The sequence below is a fragment of the Coenobita brevimanus genome, chromosome 59, assembly GCF_032717465.1.
Source record: "Coenobita brevimanus isolate Jiangsu-jjx chromosome 59, ASM3271746v2, whole genome shotgun sequence".
Classification (NCBI taxonomy): Eukaryota; Metazoa; Arthropoda; class Malacostraca; order Decapoda; family Coenobitidae; genus Coenobita; species Coenobita brevimanus.
In genome coordinates this window covers 9,528,119-9,544,803 of record NC_137012.1, presented here as the reverse complement: position 1 = coordinate 9,544,803, position 16,685 = coordinate 9,528,119, and the positions used below count along the sequence as shown (strand labels likewise).

Below are 16,685 nucleotides of genomic sequence, written 5' to 3'. Positions count from 1 at the left end.
AAAATGAAAGGGGGATGGTGGTGTCTTGGCACAGGGAAACGCTCACTGAGTGCTGTTGCTGTCAGTGTGACTTATAAAAGTGGTTATAAGTTAGGTGGTCAATGTGCATTTTGTTATGCCTGAATGTATGACAAGCGCCTGAATGTATGACAAGCGCCTGAATGTATGATCCATAATAACACTGGTGGTGATCATCATCCACTCACCTGATGTAGTGCTGTCTACTTTTTCTTTAACCTTCATCATTTTTCTTCTGTGCCTGCCCGCCTCTCTTCCCATTTCTCCTATCTTTCCTGTCACTTCTTACTGCTCTTCGTTCTTTTTCAGGTGGCTTTACATTGAGTGACAAGCCTAATGGTTTCCTGCAAATCAGGAAACCATTTACAACGCTGGGTGGTAACCATATATCCAACCCATACGTACTCTCTACGTATCGACAAGCGGGTTGTTTTAGGGTTAGTGTCCCTTCCCGTAAAACAGCTAACTCATAAGTCAAACGGCCACCTCGTACGGGATTATGGCGTTTGGCTATAGATAGATTTTTTCTCTCGATAATTTCTGTAGTAAATCTATGTTGACAAACACTGTGGCCAGAAAGTAAAACATTAGCATTATGTTCCTGCTAACATCAACCAATTTCATCTTTCTAGAGAAACACTATGCAATAAGGCGGTTAATTTGTGTCTGTGGCTGAAAGTCATGACATAGCTGGATATACCAACAGTTGCAGGTATGGTCATGATATAGCTGAGTTTATAGTTCACACTGTGACTTTGGTGGGGTTCCCTTTATATCTACTGTAACAGTGAGTTTTTGCTGCACTCACAGGGATGGCGAAAAATAGATTTTATGCAGAAATGTGTCTCTCACTCACCTACTCATTGTGTTACCGAACTTTCTTGAAGAATACGGTCCAAGACTTACAGGAGGAGTGTTAGAGAAACGGAATCTTGCACAATGCTAGACTTCCCTGGACCAGGCTCCAAACAGGATGTGACTCCCGAGGGTGGGAAGCGGCATCCAGGTGTCCCACCCAGTGCCATTAGGCACAGCCTGTTTTTTACCCACGAATACGAAATTTTACACTATACAAATTCATTTGCGCCAGCTTACAACCATTGTAGGGTCCCCCATTCTCACAGACAATGTTGCTATGCACCCTTGATTTGTGTCCTTCTAGCAAAGTCCAAGCTTCGCTTCCATATATTAAGAGTTGGTGTCATAGTACTATCATCCAGCGACTTTTTTACTTCCATTCTCAATTTTATGTTGCTTATCACTGCTTTCAAAGAACCAGCAACCTTCCCTCTCTTTTGTACCCTTTCAAGCACTTCATCCTCTAAACTTCCATCCTTACTCATCACACTACCCAAGTATTTAAATGCACTCACATTTTCCATTTCATCACCATCTAGCCTCTGTGCATTCCGTATTTTTATTTCACTCGAAGACTACAACTTTACTTTTCCCTACATTCGCCTAAAGATTCCGTTTCTCACACATTCGCCCAAACTTATTAGCCAAGCGTTGTAGTTCCTCTTTGCCTTCACTTAACAATACAGTATCATCTGCTAACAACAGAACAGGAAGTTTCCAAATGCCACCCTCTCTCATTAGAGCCACTCCGACATCCACTGCCCGGACTTGTATCTCATTTATAACTTCATCCACATATAGACTGAACAACCACGAAGACATGACACATCCTGTTTCAATCCAACATTCAGATAGAAAAATTCATTCAGTTCACAATCCACCCGCACTGCAGCCCAAGAGCCCTCATGCATACTCTTCACAGTATTCAACAACTTCCAATTTACTCCATACATTTTTCTTATCTTCTACATTCCATGTTTACTTACTATGTTTAATTATGCTTTCTCCAAATTCATGAATGCCACATTTAACTTTCCCTCCACTAGAAGCTTTTCCATTAAACACCTTAGGATGAGTATCTAATCTATACAACCTCTTGCTAATCTTGTCACCTCTCTCTTCCTTTATACATATAACCTACTATTCCATTTCTCAACTTCTTCCATGCCTCTGCTTCCCATCCATTCAATATATGCTTTCTTCTTTTGTGCCAGAGCTTGTCTCACCTCTTCATTCCACTATGCTGTTCCTTGCACCCCCTTTCATCTTCTCTTCAATCCACACACCACGTTACATACTGCACAGATTACTGTACTTCTGTGAATACCTTGCACACGCCTTCCACCTCCCCCATCTGCTCCAAATCATATTTACCCAATTGTTCCTCCACTTTTCTTATATTTTCTGGCTTCTTTTCATTCTCTTGTAGCCTTTCGATGCTTTTTATATGGACTACTTCTTCCTGCCCTTCTTTCCTATTTATCCATCTCATTTGTACCTTGATTTTCACCACTACGAAGTGGTGGTCAAAGAGTCCAATTTTTCAACCTCTGTATGCTCTGATGTCCAGCACATATTTTCTCATTCTCTCAACCACACACACATAATCAATCATTGCCTTCTGTTCATTCAATTCACCACCCACCCTTCTCATAACTTGCCATGTATACCCTTGGATCATTTTGTGCCTGAAGAGGGCACTGGCTATCACCAACCCCTTCCCTGAAGAAATGTTCGCTAGAGCACTACCATTCCCATCCACTTCTGCAGGCACACCTAACTCACCAAGTATACGGTCCACTTTCACATTTTCTATTTTTCCATTCATATCTCCAATTAAAAACACTCTAATTCCTCTGAAACTTTTCCACGCACACTTCCTTATTTGCCCAGAACTCTTCTTTCACTGTGCTTACATAATCTTGCGTAGGCACGTGCACACACACAGTCGCCCAAGGTTGTATTCCTACTTTCAATCTTACCCACATAATCCTTGAACCAACTCACCCATATTCTCTTATATTTTCCTTCCATCTCTTGCACACAATACATACACCCTCCTTTGCCCTCTCATTCTCACGTACTCCCGCACATAACCCCAATTCTTTTCCACTCACTCACACTTTCACCTCACCATTTGGTCTCAGTCAGTCTACACGTCCACTTTCCCTTCCTCAAGCACCTGGACAATCCCTCTCTCTTTCGTCTCATCATTCACACCCCTCACAGTCCATGTTGAATTCCTCACCATAGCCTTTGCCCGGTCCTTGGTTGTCACCTGTGAGTTAGTCCTGGTCCAAAACATTTTTTTTTTTCATTTTAGTTGGTTGTTTTCCGGGGAGGGGCACTACCCACTTGCTGACACATAGGTAACACGTATGGGTTGGTTATAAGTTTACCACCCAGCTTATTAAATTAATGATTTCCTGGCCTACAGGAAATTATTTGGCTTGTCATTCAATGTATAGTAATCCGGGAGTAAAGTAATACAACACTGAGTGATTGGATGATGGGAACCCCCTACCAGTCAAGAAGATATAGAAATATTTTGTACTGTTCTTGTCCACCTTTCCAAAAACTAACAAAGTTACAGGAGGGAACCAACCATAAAACTATTACCAGATCCTTTACTACCTCGTCAGCAACGTAGGATAGCCCGAGGCTTGGGTATTTAGTTCTGACTTTTAAGGCTAGTGAACATTTGCCCTTCCCTGAGCAGTATCATGTTAGCAACAAATCCCAACCATTATTTGGATGTAAACCCTTATGGAAACCATCCGACTGGGGTACCTTAACCCAGTAGACCACCAGGCATCAGGTTTACCATAAATATTCTTCAGAATACTACCCCTGACCATACTCTGTCAATTCTCGACAAAGATTCTACAGCAACATAATTACAGTGATAATCTGGCTGACTACGTGACAGAAGGGAGCTGTGTTAAGTGTCTTGGTTGGTCAACATGGCTCTGATAATTTCTGGGTTTGTTAGTAGCACTTTCTCCTCTTCTCTGTCCCGCATCCCACTTCATGATATCCACAATGTCCACGACCTTACAATTAAAACTGAGTGAGCGAAAGTGCAAGCAGGCTTTTAATTTTTGATGACCATTCATGGAGGCGCAAGGAAGTCCCTAAAACCTGGTGGTCATTTTTAAAAAACCCGCAATTATTCGACGTAATCAGCCTGCATCCCACATTACAGAGTGTAGTCAGCAACGATACAGAAAGGTCAGACATGTTCTTCCATCATCAAATGCTTTAGAAATTATCATAAAAAACAGGGGATATGTCCACACTTTTTCGCTCTCATTTTGAAATATTGTCCTCAGCCTCCCGGTTCATGCCTAGTTAAGTCCTGCATAAAACCTATTTCACACGCGAACTTTTGAGATGCATAACAGTGTTTAAGGACTGATGACTGGTAAAAACCAACCCAAACTGGAACCAGTATGTTATCGCATAAACATTTGCGACACTGTGTGTGTGTGTGTGTGTGTGTGTGTGTGTGTGTGTGTGTGTGTGTGTGTGTGTGTGTGTGTGTGTGTGTGTGTGTGTGTGTGTGTGTGTGTGTGTGTGTGTGTGTGTGTGTGTGTGTGTGTGTGTGTGTGTGTGTGTGTGTGTGTGTGTGTGTGTGTGTGTGTGTGTGTGTGTGTGTGTGTGTGTGTGTGTGTGTGTGTGTGTGTGTGTGTGTGTGTGTGTGTGTGTGTGTGTGTGTGTGTGTGTGTGTGTGTGTGTGTGTGTGTGTGTGCGTGCGTGCGTGCGTGCGTGCGTGCGTGCGTGCGTGCGTGCGTGCGTGCGTGCGTGCGTGCGTGCGTGCGTGCGTGCGTGCGTGCGTGCGTGTGTGTGTGTGTGTGTGTGTGTGTGTGTGTGTGTGTGTGTGTGTGTGTGTGTGTGTGTGTGTGTGTGTTATTAGACATGCTCCAGTTGATGATTTGTTACTCGCTTTAATGGAGCGCATTATATATTTTCAAAATGTAACCTGGTGGTATTGCCAAGATGACAGACATTTTAGAAATTAAAAGCCTAAAACCCTTTCGTGTTATGAAAACATTTAGGTCGTATTATACAGATACCAAAGCCGACAATATTGTTTCTCTGAGGCAAATCCAAGTAACTAATCTGGTCGTAGTAATAACAGGATAAAGAAAATGCAAAGTTCAAAATACATCATGTTTTACTGCAAAAATAAACTCGATATACAATCAGTAGAAATGACTAGCAACACACACACCAGCAGGGCAGGGTGGGGGTGTTTATACCGTAGTAAGGGAGGAGAAGGGGGAAGGGAGAGAGCAGTCAGGGATGGGAGGATGAGGGAAGAAAGGAGAGGAGAGGAGAGATGGAGAATGATGGATGGAAAAGGGAAAGGGAGAGGACAGATAGAACGATGGAAAGGAGAGCGAAGGAAGGAGGGGAGAGAAGAACAGGGTGAGGGATGGATGGAGGGAGGGTGTGGGATAAGACACGGGAAGGTGAGGGAGGGATAGAGAGTGAGAGACGGAAAGATGGACTGAGGAGGAACAGAGAGAGAGAGAGAGAGAGAGAGAGAGAGAGAGAGAGAGAATGAGGTGATGGCGGTGTGAGAGAACGGAGAGAGTAAGTTAGAGTGAGGGAGAAGGTGAGGGATATCGGGGTAGAGGGGTAGTGAAGGCAAAGGAACAGTGCTGGGTAAGAGAGGGCATTAGAGAGTTAAGGAAGAGGAGAAGATAACACAGGGTGAAGGAAGGAGGGAAAACGGTGAGGAAAATACTGATAGGTGAAGGGAGTACTGTTGGGGAAAATGTTGCAGTGTAGACTATATGTGATGTCATGTCGGGTGAGGTGAAAGAGGGGAGAAAGGAGTGTAGGGTGGAGTAGGGAAACTACAGGGCAGGGTGGAGGAGAGCAGACAGGACAGGAAATGCAGGTGAAGAAGAAGGGGTACTGCAATGTGACAGAGGCAGTGTGAGTCTTGCAGTCCAAGTGGCGTTGATAATCTTGTAACAACTCTTCCTCAGTCATGTATTGTGTAGCTGCTTTACAGCTTCTTATCATTTAGTGTAATACTGATACGATTTCAATATAAAGCAGATATAAATAACAAAACAAAGAAAATTAATCTGTAATATGCCCAAAAAAGCACTAAGAGAAGATACCAAACATCCCCTGCCACACGGAATTTGGCAGTGAGTCCTGTCCTGAGTATTTACACTGTCATTAGGGTGTAGGTGGGATATATTACTATTAGGGTGAGACGGATTATCACAAAGATGGAGATGAGAATAATATTACAAGGGGTGTGGCTGAGAGTATAGCTACGACGTGGTGGAAGTACTAAACAATGTCGAGAAATATTAGGCAACTATAGAGTGTGGTTGGGAGTATTGCTATAAGGTTTTTCATGAAGTAGAACTAAAGTGTATATGAGATCATTGCTACGATGTACAGTATTGGGATTATCACTATAGGGTGCAGCTGCGAACATTACTAAGGTGTGGCTAAAATCCTTAATAGAATTTGGCCAGGGATATTGCCAGCGGGTGTGTCTGGGAATATTGTCTGGGCCTGACTGTATTTTTATAATGAATAAAATACACTGTGGCTTAGAACATTACAAGGATGTCTACCAGTATCAATAGTGTGTGACTGATAATATTACAAAAGTGTGATGGAACCACTTGGATGGGGGTAGGGATATTTCGAAAGTGTCTGGAAGTATTGCTACACAATATTGTTAAAAATATTACAAGGATGTGAGAGAGAATATTACTACGAAACTACCAGGACCAGGTATAGACTTAGGCTAAAGCTGTTAATAAAGAATGTCTGGGAGTACAGTATTACTAAAAGGTTATGTTCTGAGTATTACTGTTGGGTGAAGGAGGGATTATCACTAGTATTTGGCTGATAAAGGTAAACTGTATTGCTAAAGTCTCACTCAGCAACTACTGTGATACAGAGTAACAAGAACAACAACCAACATCTTCCATTCACTTATTGAAGTATCTCAGCACCGGGCAGCGTAAATCCACACTATGCGCATTAGCAGCATACTATTCACTAGCAAATAGTAAGAAACATAGTGGCCAGCAGGTAATACCGTAGTTTAGCATATATTAATCATATACAGCATACTGTGCACTCGTCCTGTCACAATGTAAATACAGTGGAGTATAACACAGTACACTCCACAAGTCAATATACACAACATATCACACTGTTTATTACATATATCACTTCACATTTTTTCTTTAGTTTATTATACAAGACAGTCACTGTCAGCGCTAGAATTATCGTCACTTCTGGCTGTCCAGCGGATAGGTCATGGGGTATATGCTTTGTGGCTCTGGAGATTTCGTAGCACCTCTTTTTTGGCGATTTGTTCTGCTTATTATACCTTAATATATACGTATATGCTATTGATTCAGTCTTTGTTGACAATAAAACGATATAAAAAGCGTACATTAAAGTACAGTATTGTGATGTAATCGCAAAACAAGTAGCAAGGGAGGAGGTGCTACAAACCGTCTAATGCCACTTAGAATTTCCAAGTTGATTCACAGGGCCATGAATTTTCCAAATGGAAGAATTTGATCCACAAGTGAAATATATTTATTGTGGAGATACTCGTACATCAGGTTCGGCCAGACATGGACTCACTTCCACGTTGAACCCTGACTATTGCACCAGTATCAATATCCGGGTATCACTGTTGTACCTTCACACCACTATCAGTATCCAGGTGTCACTGTTGTACCCTCACACCAATATCAACAACATATGTGGGTATCACTGTTGGGGGAGGCGGTGGCTCAATCGGTAGAGAGGTGGCCTGCAGTCCCACCGGACCCAGGTTCGAATCCCGGCTGGGGCAGGGTACAGTTTAAGGATTTGAATTTCATTAAATCAGGCTTTACTGATCTACCAGAAGACCCGCCGACATGTCGTAAAAATACCCCCGCTAATACCAATACACCAGTCCTGTATGAGACAGCCCTAGCATGTATTCAATATGGACGGTGGGTGTTAGCGCCGAAGTGGTGACATGTAGAGGTGTATGGTATGTAGGAGGACTGCTGGGCCTTGATAGCAGGCTGTGAAGCCTATGCCCAGAGTCGGACACAAAAAAAAAAAAAAAAAAAAAAAAAACTTCACATCAGTATCAATATCCGGGTACTGTATCACTATTGTACCTTCACAACAATACCCACATGTATGTATCACTGTTGCATTACAGCTACTATGTACTGTTATCACTGCTACAAATAGCGCATGTTGCTGAGGGTATCAATATTGTATTACAGCAAATACATTGTTCTATAACTTCTAAAAGTACTACTGTGTGTTGCTGCGTGGTGACGCGACAGGGTGAGCAAGGTGGTACTCAACACGCACATTACTACTACTACCACAGCCCTGCAGGCTACTGAAAGTCAGGAATCTGTCAGAGGGGGCCACTTGTGCACACGGCTCATACGTGTGCTCGGAGGAGGTGTTACAAGATCTCCCACAGTGCTCTGTCCCTCCCATATTATCATACTGGGAGGCTCTGGAGCACGTTCTTGGCGCCCTTTGTTGCCGTGGGTCGCCCAAGTCAAGATCTGGCGGTGGACAGGCTGGTGGAGGAGGCAGCATGGCAGCCCAGTTGACCCGCACACCAGTAGACTCGTCATTTGGGTGATGCCAGGATGTGTGCTGTGAAGATGGTGCCAATAGTGATGTGGTGGCATATGGCTCTGCAGTCTGGTTGGGCTGCAGCACCCTCGGCTCTGCATACTCGTTAAGCAACTGGTCTGGCATGACAAGTTGTGTGGAGGATAAGTTGGGACCCTTATCATTCTCACACGACCGCCATAACTTGTGGTCACTGTACATAATAATGGAAGGGTCCTGGTAGAGGACAGGCACATGAGGTGGGCTGGAAGGTGGTGCCTTGTGCCGTACCCTCCACAAATACCACACTGTACCAAGCAGCAGCAAAAGCACCAATGGAATCAGCAGGTATGCCAACCATTCTGACTGTGGTGGGGCGTAGAGTACAGATCCACCCACCTCCCCTGCTGCCGCCGCCCTGCTCAACCCCTGCCCCTTCAGAACTACGGGGGCACTGAAAGGCCCCACCCCTGCCCCTGTCAACGCCGCCACACGCACGGTATATATGTGGCCAGGCAATAAGCCACGGGTCTCTAGATAAGGTCTATCAACTGTCTCTGTAACCTGACTACCATTGTGGCTGAGTGTGACCATGTAGCCAACCACTTCCCCCTGAGCATCCTCAGCACTCACGCTGGACCACTCAATCACCACTGAACCTTCCTCTAGCTCCGTTACTCGCACGTTACCTGGCGCAGTCAGTGGCACTGTCAAGAAAAATGAACACTTTTTAAATCAAGGTACAGTAGATCATAACAGTGCAAGGCTAAGTCCTATCTATTATTTTACCAGTCTAACGCTATCAGTTTATTTATCTGCCTCTACATGAAAATAAATCTCTTAATAACACTTTATTCATAGATATGGTGATATCCACAGGAAAAAAGGAAAACACAAGGGATATTTCATTTTCTTCCTTTCTTTCCCTGTGGATATTAGCATATCTGTCTATATGTTTATCGATCTATCTTCCAGAGTGCTCACTTGTACCTATCTGTTTATCTAACAAATTAACTGTTTATGTCCACTGTTTAAACCAGGGGCACATGATTTACCCTAAGACCACTGGTATACAAAACAGACACTAACTTGCTGATGCTTATCCAAAGCTTTAAAATAAAATACAGTAATCAGAACCCCTTGTCATAAATGACATTATAACATTGTTTTGTATACAGCACGATTAATCTCAAACAATATTATTAGTTAATGTTATCGTACAGTACCATACATAGCCCACCTGTCTTTGAGGTACCTCCTACGACTAAGGATGTGTTATATGGGTTTATTCTTACTAGCTACAGAATATTTTATTCAAAACAGGAAACCTGTCTGTAATGGAAAGGGACAGTGAAGCCTACATTTAGCACCAACAATTTGTTAAGTCTCTCTTAAACCAAATTCTGTCGTCAAAAGGTAGTCATCCCCATCGTGTGTGTGTGTGTGTGTGTGTGTGTGTGTGTGTGTGTGTGTGTGTGTGTGTGTGTGTGTGTGTGTGTGTGTGTGTGTGTGTGTGTGTGTGTGTGTGTGTGTGTGTGTGTGTGTGTGTGTGTGTGTGTGTGTGTGTGTGTGTGTGTGTGTGTGTGTGTGTGTGTGTGTGTGTGTGTGTGTGTGTGTGTGTGTGTGTGTGTGTGTGTGTGTGTGTGTGTGTGTGTGTGTGTGTGTGTGTGTGTGTGTGTGTGTGTGTGTGTGTGTGTGTGTGTGTGTGTGTGTGTGTGTGTGTGTGTGTGTGTGTGTGTGTGTGTGTGTGTGTGTGTGTGTGTGTGTGTGTGTGTGTGTGTGTGTGTGTGTGTGTGTGTGTGTGTGTGTGTGTGTGTGTGTGTGTGTGTGTGTGTGTGTGTGTGTGTGTGTGTGTGTGTGTGTGTGTGTGTGTGTGTGTGTGTGTGTGTGTGTGTGTGTGTGTGTGTGTGTGTGTGTGTGTGTGTGTGTGTGTGTGTGTGTGTGTGTGTGTGTGTGTGTGTGTGTGTGTGTGTGTGTGTGTGTGTGTGTGTGTGTGTGTGTGTGTGTGTGTGTGTGTGTGTGTGTGTGTGTGTGTGTGTGTGTGTGTGTGTGTGTGTGTGTGTGTGTGTGTGTGTGTGTGTGTGTGTGTGTGTGTGTGTGTGTGTGTGTGTGTGTGTGTGTGTGTGTGTGTGTGTGTGTGTGTGTGTGTGTGTGTGTGTGTGTGTGTGTGTGTGTGTGTGTGTGTGTGTGTGTGTGTGTGTGTGTGTGTGTGTGTGTGTGTGTGTGTGTGTGTGTGTGTGTGTGTGTGTGTGTGTGTGTGTGTGTGTGTGTGTGTGTGTGTGTGTGTGTGTGTGTGTGTGTGTGTGTGTGTGTGTGTGTGTGTGTGTGTGTGTGTGTGTGTGTGTGTGTGTGTGTGTGTGTGTGTGTGTGTGTGTGTGTGTGTGTGTGTGTGTGTGTGTGTGTGTGTGTGTGTGTGTGTGTGTGTGTGTGTGTGTGTGTGTGTGTGTGTGTGTGTGTGTGTGTGTGTGTGTGTGTGTGTGTGTGTGTGTGTGTGTGTGTGTGTGTGTGTGTGTGTGTGTGTGTGTGTGTGTGTGTGTGTGTGTGTTTTCGGCCTAAAGCTGGCGTAATGCAAGATCCAGTACAAGAAGATGGCAAGGACAAAACTGGTTGAAGAAAAGTCTCATCGTAGTGAGAATAACTGGAAGAAACCTTGGGTCATATTGCAGTTGGCAATGGAGGCTTTGTAACACCTTTCTCTAAGCTATTTATTTTGCATATTGCACCCTGATTTACTGTACCCTTATACAGTATGTAGTTTATATATTTTAAATATCACCACTGTTTACCTAACTAATGTAAAAGATTTACCAAAGTGTAATATGAAAAGTAAATCGCTTACAGAGAGATGCTATGAATTTTTTATGGCGCCTAGAATATGGGTCCTGAAAATTACCGTCTTAGAGAGTGGTCGATGTAGGTTTAATATGCAAACTAAATCACTCTGGAAGAGGTGCAATGGAGCTCCCTGTGCCACACAGAATCTGGTCTTTATCTTACCACCCTTGGATGTTGTTAGTGTGAACATAATATACAAAAATAAATAACTCAAGAGGAGGTGCTACGAAGCCTCTTATACCACCAAGGATACGTTCCCAAACTTACCGTCTTCGGGTGAGGTGAGGTGGTATGAGTTGGATGGTGTACCCTCGACGCTGTGCCAGAAGGGGACGAGGAAGAAGATGTAGGGTGTGTTGGGGCGCAGGTTGTGGAGGTGATAGGTGGACGAGCTGACTAGGACAGTAGCCACCTCCACAGTGCCTCCCTCCACCATCCAGTATACCAGTACCCCTTCAACCCAGTCCTCCATGGGGTTCAAGAATCTCCAGGTAAGCATGACACTGTCCGGGGCCGTGGCCGTGGCGGTGGTCAGGGATACCAGGGGACGGGCAAGGCGTCGACGGGCTTGACGCACCTGGAGTAGGGAATATTTCTATTATGAGTGACAGAATATGAAAAAAAAAACTTTAAAATAATAGTTAACTATTACAGGGACTTGCATATCATACAGTCTTGTTTGAATTCTACATACCGTAGAAACAGGGTATTGCATATAATAAACAATCAATTCTTTGTGCATTGTGGGGAGAGCTCATTCAACATTAGCAGTCACCCAAAATGTCTTTGTTCATCACAGAATCAGACTGACCCGTCCCCACAATACACAAGACTGAAGACAGCAATTCATGGGCCACCCTGTAGGACATATATGAAAGACTTTAACCGATTTGTACGAAGTAGCATGGCTCCATAAGATAACTGTTACTAATTCAGAACTTTTTTATTTTGTAACTTAATATTCAGTCCAATTTGACTATGAAGTGTTTGGTGGCAGTATGAGTGAAGACAGTGTATGACAAATTATACACACAACCAATCATAATGCACAACTAAAAACTTGGAAGAGATTATAAAAACAGTACCTGATCCGTGGTTATGCCGGGATGGGGAGGGACTCGGGTAGTGACAGGCTCAGACCATGGGCTGGGGAATGATGCCCCCTGACTGTTGACAGCACGCACCATGAATGTGTAGGTGTGGCCTGGTGACAGATGACTGACTACACACGATTCTTGTGTGATGACAGCATTAGTCACCCTCCATTCCGACCATCCCTGGCGCCAGTACTCCACAACATACCACTGATGCCCAGCCTTGCTGCCCTGAGAGTTGGGCAGCCAGCTTAGTTGCACTGTAGTTTGGTTGAAGCGTAGTATACGGGGTTTGCTGGGTGGTGGTAGAAGTAATGGTGACTCCTTTGGCTTAGTGTCCTTCATCACTTTAAGCACTGCTTCCTGCTGTATACTGCCTGTTGTTGCTGTTACATGACAGATGTATATGCCAGCATCATCAATCCGCACGCCTTTGATGATGAGGGCACCATTCTCCGGCAGGGAGATCCTAGGCTGGTCAGTGTTATGCATCAGCTGACGGGATGGCAGGTGTGCAGCAGGCCGGTACCACCAGGTGACACTTGCTTCTGCTGCCTCACTCACCACCTCACATGAGAACCTGGCCACTCCTCCAGGAGCCACTGCCATGTCCCTGGGTCCCACACCCACTACTGGTGGAGGCAGCGCTGTTACTACCACCATTTCTGCCCGCCCACTCACCCCTCCACCGCTGTTAATGCCCCAGCAGTAGTATGTACCACTGTCCTGTATGGCTGCCTGGTGAAGATGAAGAATACTGCCATCATCTGACACTGAGATATGGTTGCTGCTGTGACCAGGGGACAGAACAGCTGTTCTGTCCAAGGTAGGGAGACGCCAGAGTATGAGGGGTTTGGGTTGGCCTCCCACACGGCACTGCAGTTGTGACTCATTGCCATTCATCACCTGCAGATGCTGAGGATGCTGAGTCAGCACTGGAGCATCTAGGACAGTAAGTGTAGCCCTCGCAGTTGCCACACCTGCCTCACTCTCTGCCTTACACACATACACACCCGAGTCTGCCACTGTCACTTGCTGCAGGACTAATTGTTGGTCCTCAATAGTGGCTCCTCCCAGTGGCATCTGTCCATCCAGCCGCCTCCAAGTGACTGTCGGGGTGGGTGATCCCCTCGCCTGGCACGCCAACTCCACACCAACACCTGATGCTACTGATGTGTTGGATGGCTGCTCCTCAAACCACGGTGGAGCTGGAGGTTGTACACTTTAGTGACAGTGAATATTTGTATCTCAAGGTTATTAAACTAGCTATTATACCATACTGATACTGCAGAATGACTTATGTGGCACTCCCTGCTGAAGTGAGGCAAGCAACATGCACAAGAACACAAGAAACTGATGTTGGGTGATCATTGTTTATCTTTTGCCTCGAATCAAAACCAGAGCGGAAGTGAGACACGAGACACGCACATGAAAAAGAGAAAACAGCGATTGGATTTGGGTGATCATTGTTGTTTCAGGGATGTTCTTGCCTTAAATCAGCCCAGAGTGGAAGTTAGGCAGTGACGTTGTTTTGGATTTGACTCATCCCAGGTCACAACCACTATTTACCATGAAATAAACAAAATCTATTATTTTTCCTACTAGTTTGTAATTTTTTTCAGATATGAAAATAAAAATCACACACACACACACACACACACACACACACACACACACACACACGTGGCTCAATCGGTAGAGAGTTGGTCTGCAATCCTAACGGACCTAGGTTCAAATCACGCTAGGGCAGGGAACAGTTTAAGAATTTGAATTTCATAAAATCAGACTTTACTGATCTACCAGAAGACCCGCCAACATGTAGTAAAAATACCCCCGCTAATACCAATACACCAGTCCTGTATGAGACAGCCCTAGCATGTATTTAGTATGGACGGTGAGTGTTAGCGCCGAAGTGGTGACGTGTAGAGGTGTGCGGTAAGTAGGAGGACTACTGGGCCTTGAAAGCTGCCCGTGAAGCCTATGCCCAGAGTCGGTCACATAAAACACACACACACACACACACACACACACACACACACACACACGATTCATTTCATTAATAAAAAATGAGTGAACGATAACTTTGAAACTTAGTGATCACTTTTCCGAGTCTTCTAAACTTTCGGAATATCACATACGAGGTTCGCAGATGTTCAGGTTGAATGGAGAAGGATATTGTTGGTGACTGCACATACATAGACACAGTTAGGTATGTACGGACCGGCACATAGGCCTAGACCGAAAAATAGATATGGTTAGACTGATAAACAGATAACTTTTGATTGGTCCAGTTCTTGTCTGTTTTGAGGTTGATGTTGTAATGATATTATTTCTCTCTCTCTCTCTCTCTCTCTCTCTCTCTCTCTCTCTCTCTCTCTCTCTCTCTCTCTCTCTTTCTCTCTCTCTCTCTAATATCATTCCACCTCTCTTCTCTACTTATTTCCTCTACTAGACCTCTTTTCATCTTCTCTCACCAGGTTTTTTTCCTTACCCCGCTGACCTTCACCTCTTCTCACCTGTACCGATCCGGATAAAATAATCTGGTGGCGTTCAGAATAAAATACATAGAGATGCCACTGTGGTGAAAGGATTATTGTTTTATCATGTGCGGTTCATCATCTCGTGACAAAGTCTCCGCCATGGAAACAAAATGAAACAAAAAAAAAAAAGAAGTATTAGAGCAGGTGTAAACCAACAACATTGGCGGGAGAGGGAGTGTGAGTCTAGCGGCGCGGCGGCGGGGTAGGACATATCTGTTGCCTTTGGTCTTTCTGCTATTCTTCGTAGGCATTTGTTTAAAAATATAAAAAATCTTCCTTAATGCTACCACCTTTTTAAATTTTAGTCTGAAAACTTGCCTCAGAAAACCTGAATGGCAGATGCGAGGCAAGTGACATCTCAAAATCGACTTCCATGATACATTCCACACTTCAACTTCAGCAGGGAGTGCCACATATGTAGTAAGCCAGTAACTAAGTACACAACAGACCATGTTCGTAAAAATATGGAGACTTTATATTATCTATTTATACCGGTCTTACGTTACTGGCTTCTTGTGCAATTTAGCCAACAACAGGAACAACAACACCCTCCAAAAAAAATTTTCTGCATTTAACAGTGATATTCTATTGTGTTATTTACCTAAATTATTAGTATCAGGGATATGGTCCAGGAGCAATCAAACATGTGCATAGATTAACCTCTTGAAACTTACATGTTTTACGCTTGGTCATGCTACCAATATACAGTTTTCTTCGAATTTGGAAAGATTTCTTGTGCATGCATTGATTAACAGCTAAAATCATATGTAATCCACCAAGTTCAGTAAGCATCCTCAGACCTAAGATAATCGCCTAGAGATGGCAAAAGTAAAATGATTGATCCATCTTTGAAGTGAAGAGTTAAACTTACTCATGACAGTAAGGAGAGAGGGCGAGGCGTCACGGGAGCCAGCAGCGTTATGGGCACGACAGATGTATTGGGCAGAGTCTTGATGGATGGCCCGAGTGATTATCAGGTCACCGTCGTCACTCACATTGATGCGGCTGGAGTTGGTGACCTGTTGTCCGTCTCTGAGCCAGGTCACCTCAGGTGGTGGGGTTCCCTTGGGTGGCCGGCAGGGCAAGGTGACAGATTCCCCTACTAGGACTTTTATAGAGGAGTCAGCCTGTTGCTGGAAGTTAGAGGCTAGTGTGGCAACAATGAGTGTGGCATTTTTTGAACGTGTGGCTCCATAGCTGTTTGATGCCACACACCAGTAGGTTCCTGCATCGCTGTCCCTCCTGGTGGCCGTGACCCGCAGGAAGAACAGTGACCCTGATGGCAGAAGCACCCGGTGCGAACGCTGCTCCTGTGATGATGTGGTCACTTCCTCCCCATCCCGGAACCATCGGATTCTGGAGCTGCCAGAAGCTGCGCAGTTCAGAGTGGCAGGGTCATTACGCCGTGCCACAGTGTAGCTCGGGTGTTCTTTGATCACTGGAGGTGCACCTGTACAGGAGACACCATCATCATCATCATCATCATCATCATCACCATCGCCATCATCATCATCATTAAGACTTTTTTTCTCACCTAAGGATGGGTGATGAGTGATGTTATAATGCAGGGCCTAAGAAGACGCGTAAGGAGAAAGAAAACACGACAGAGGAAGAATCATGACTATTATGCTTATTAAGAACAGCAGCTTATAAACAAGATGAAATCTATCAGTTGTTAATATATGATATTATTTTTCTTTAATTA

The 16,685-nt window shown here is 44.4% G+C and overlaps 1 protein-coding gene across 1 annotated transcript in view; it reads right to left on the bottom strand.

The window, feature by feature from the left end:
- Positions 1–8,193: 8,193 nt before the first annotated feature.
- Positions 8,194–16,685, bottom strand: part of LOC145402899 (roundabout homolog 2-like) — a 57,619-nt gene continuing 49,127 nt past the window's right edge. Inside the window, exons 3-6 of the mRNA XM_080274806.1 lie at positions 15,852–16,430; positions 12,432–13,648; positions 11,614–11,923; positions 8,194–9,218 (exon numbers count right to left, since the gene is read on the bottom strand). Of these exons, the coding sequence (XP_080130932.1) occupies positions 8,194–9,218; positions 11,614–11,923; positions 12,432–13,648; positions 15,852–16,430 (3,131 nt within the window). The remainder of the gene's footprint in view (positions 9,219–11,613; positions 11,924–12,431; positions 13,649–15,851; positions 16,431–16,685) is intronic.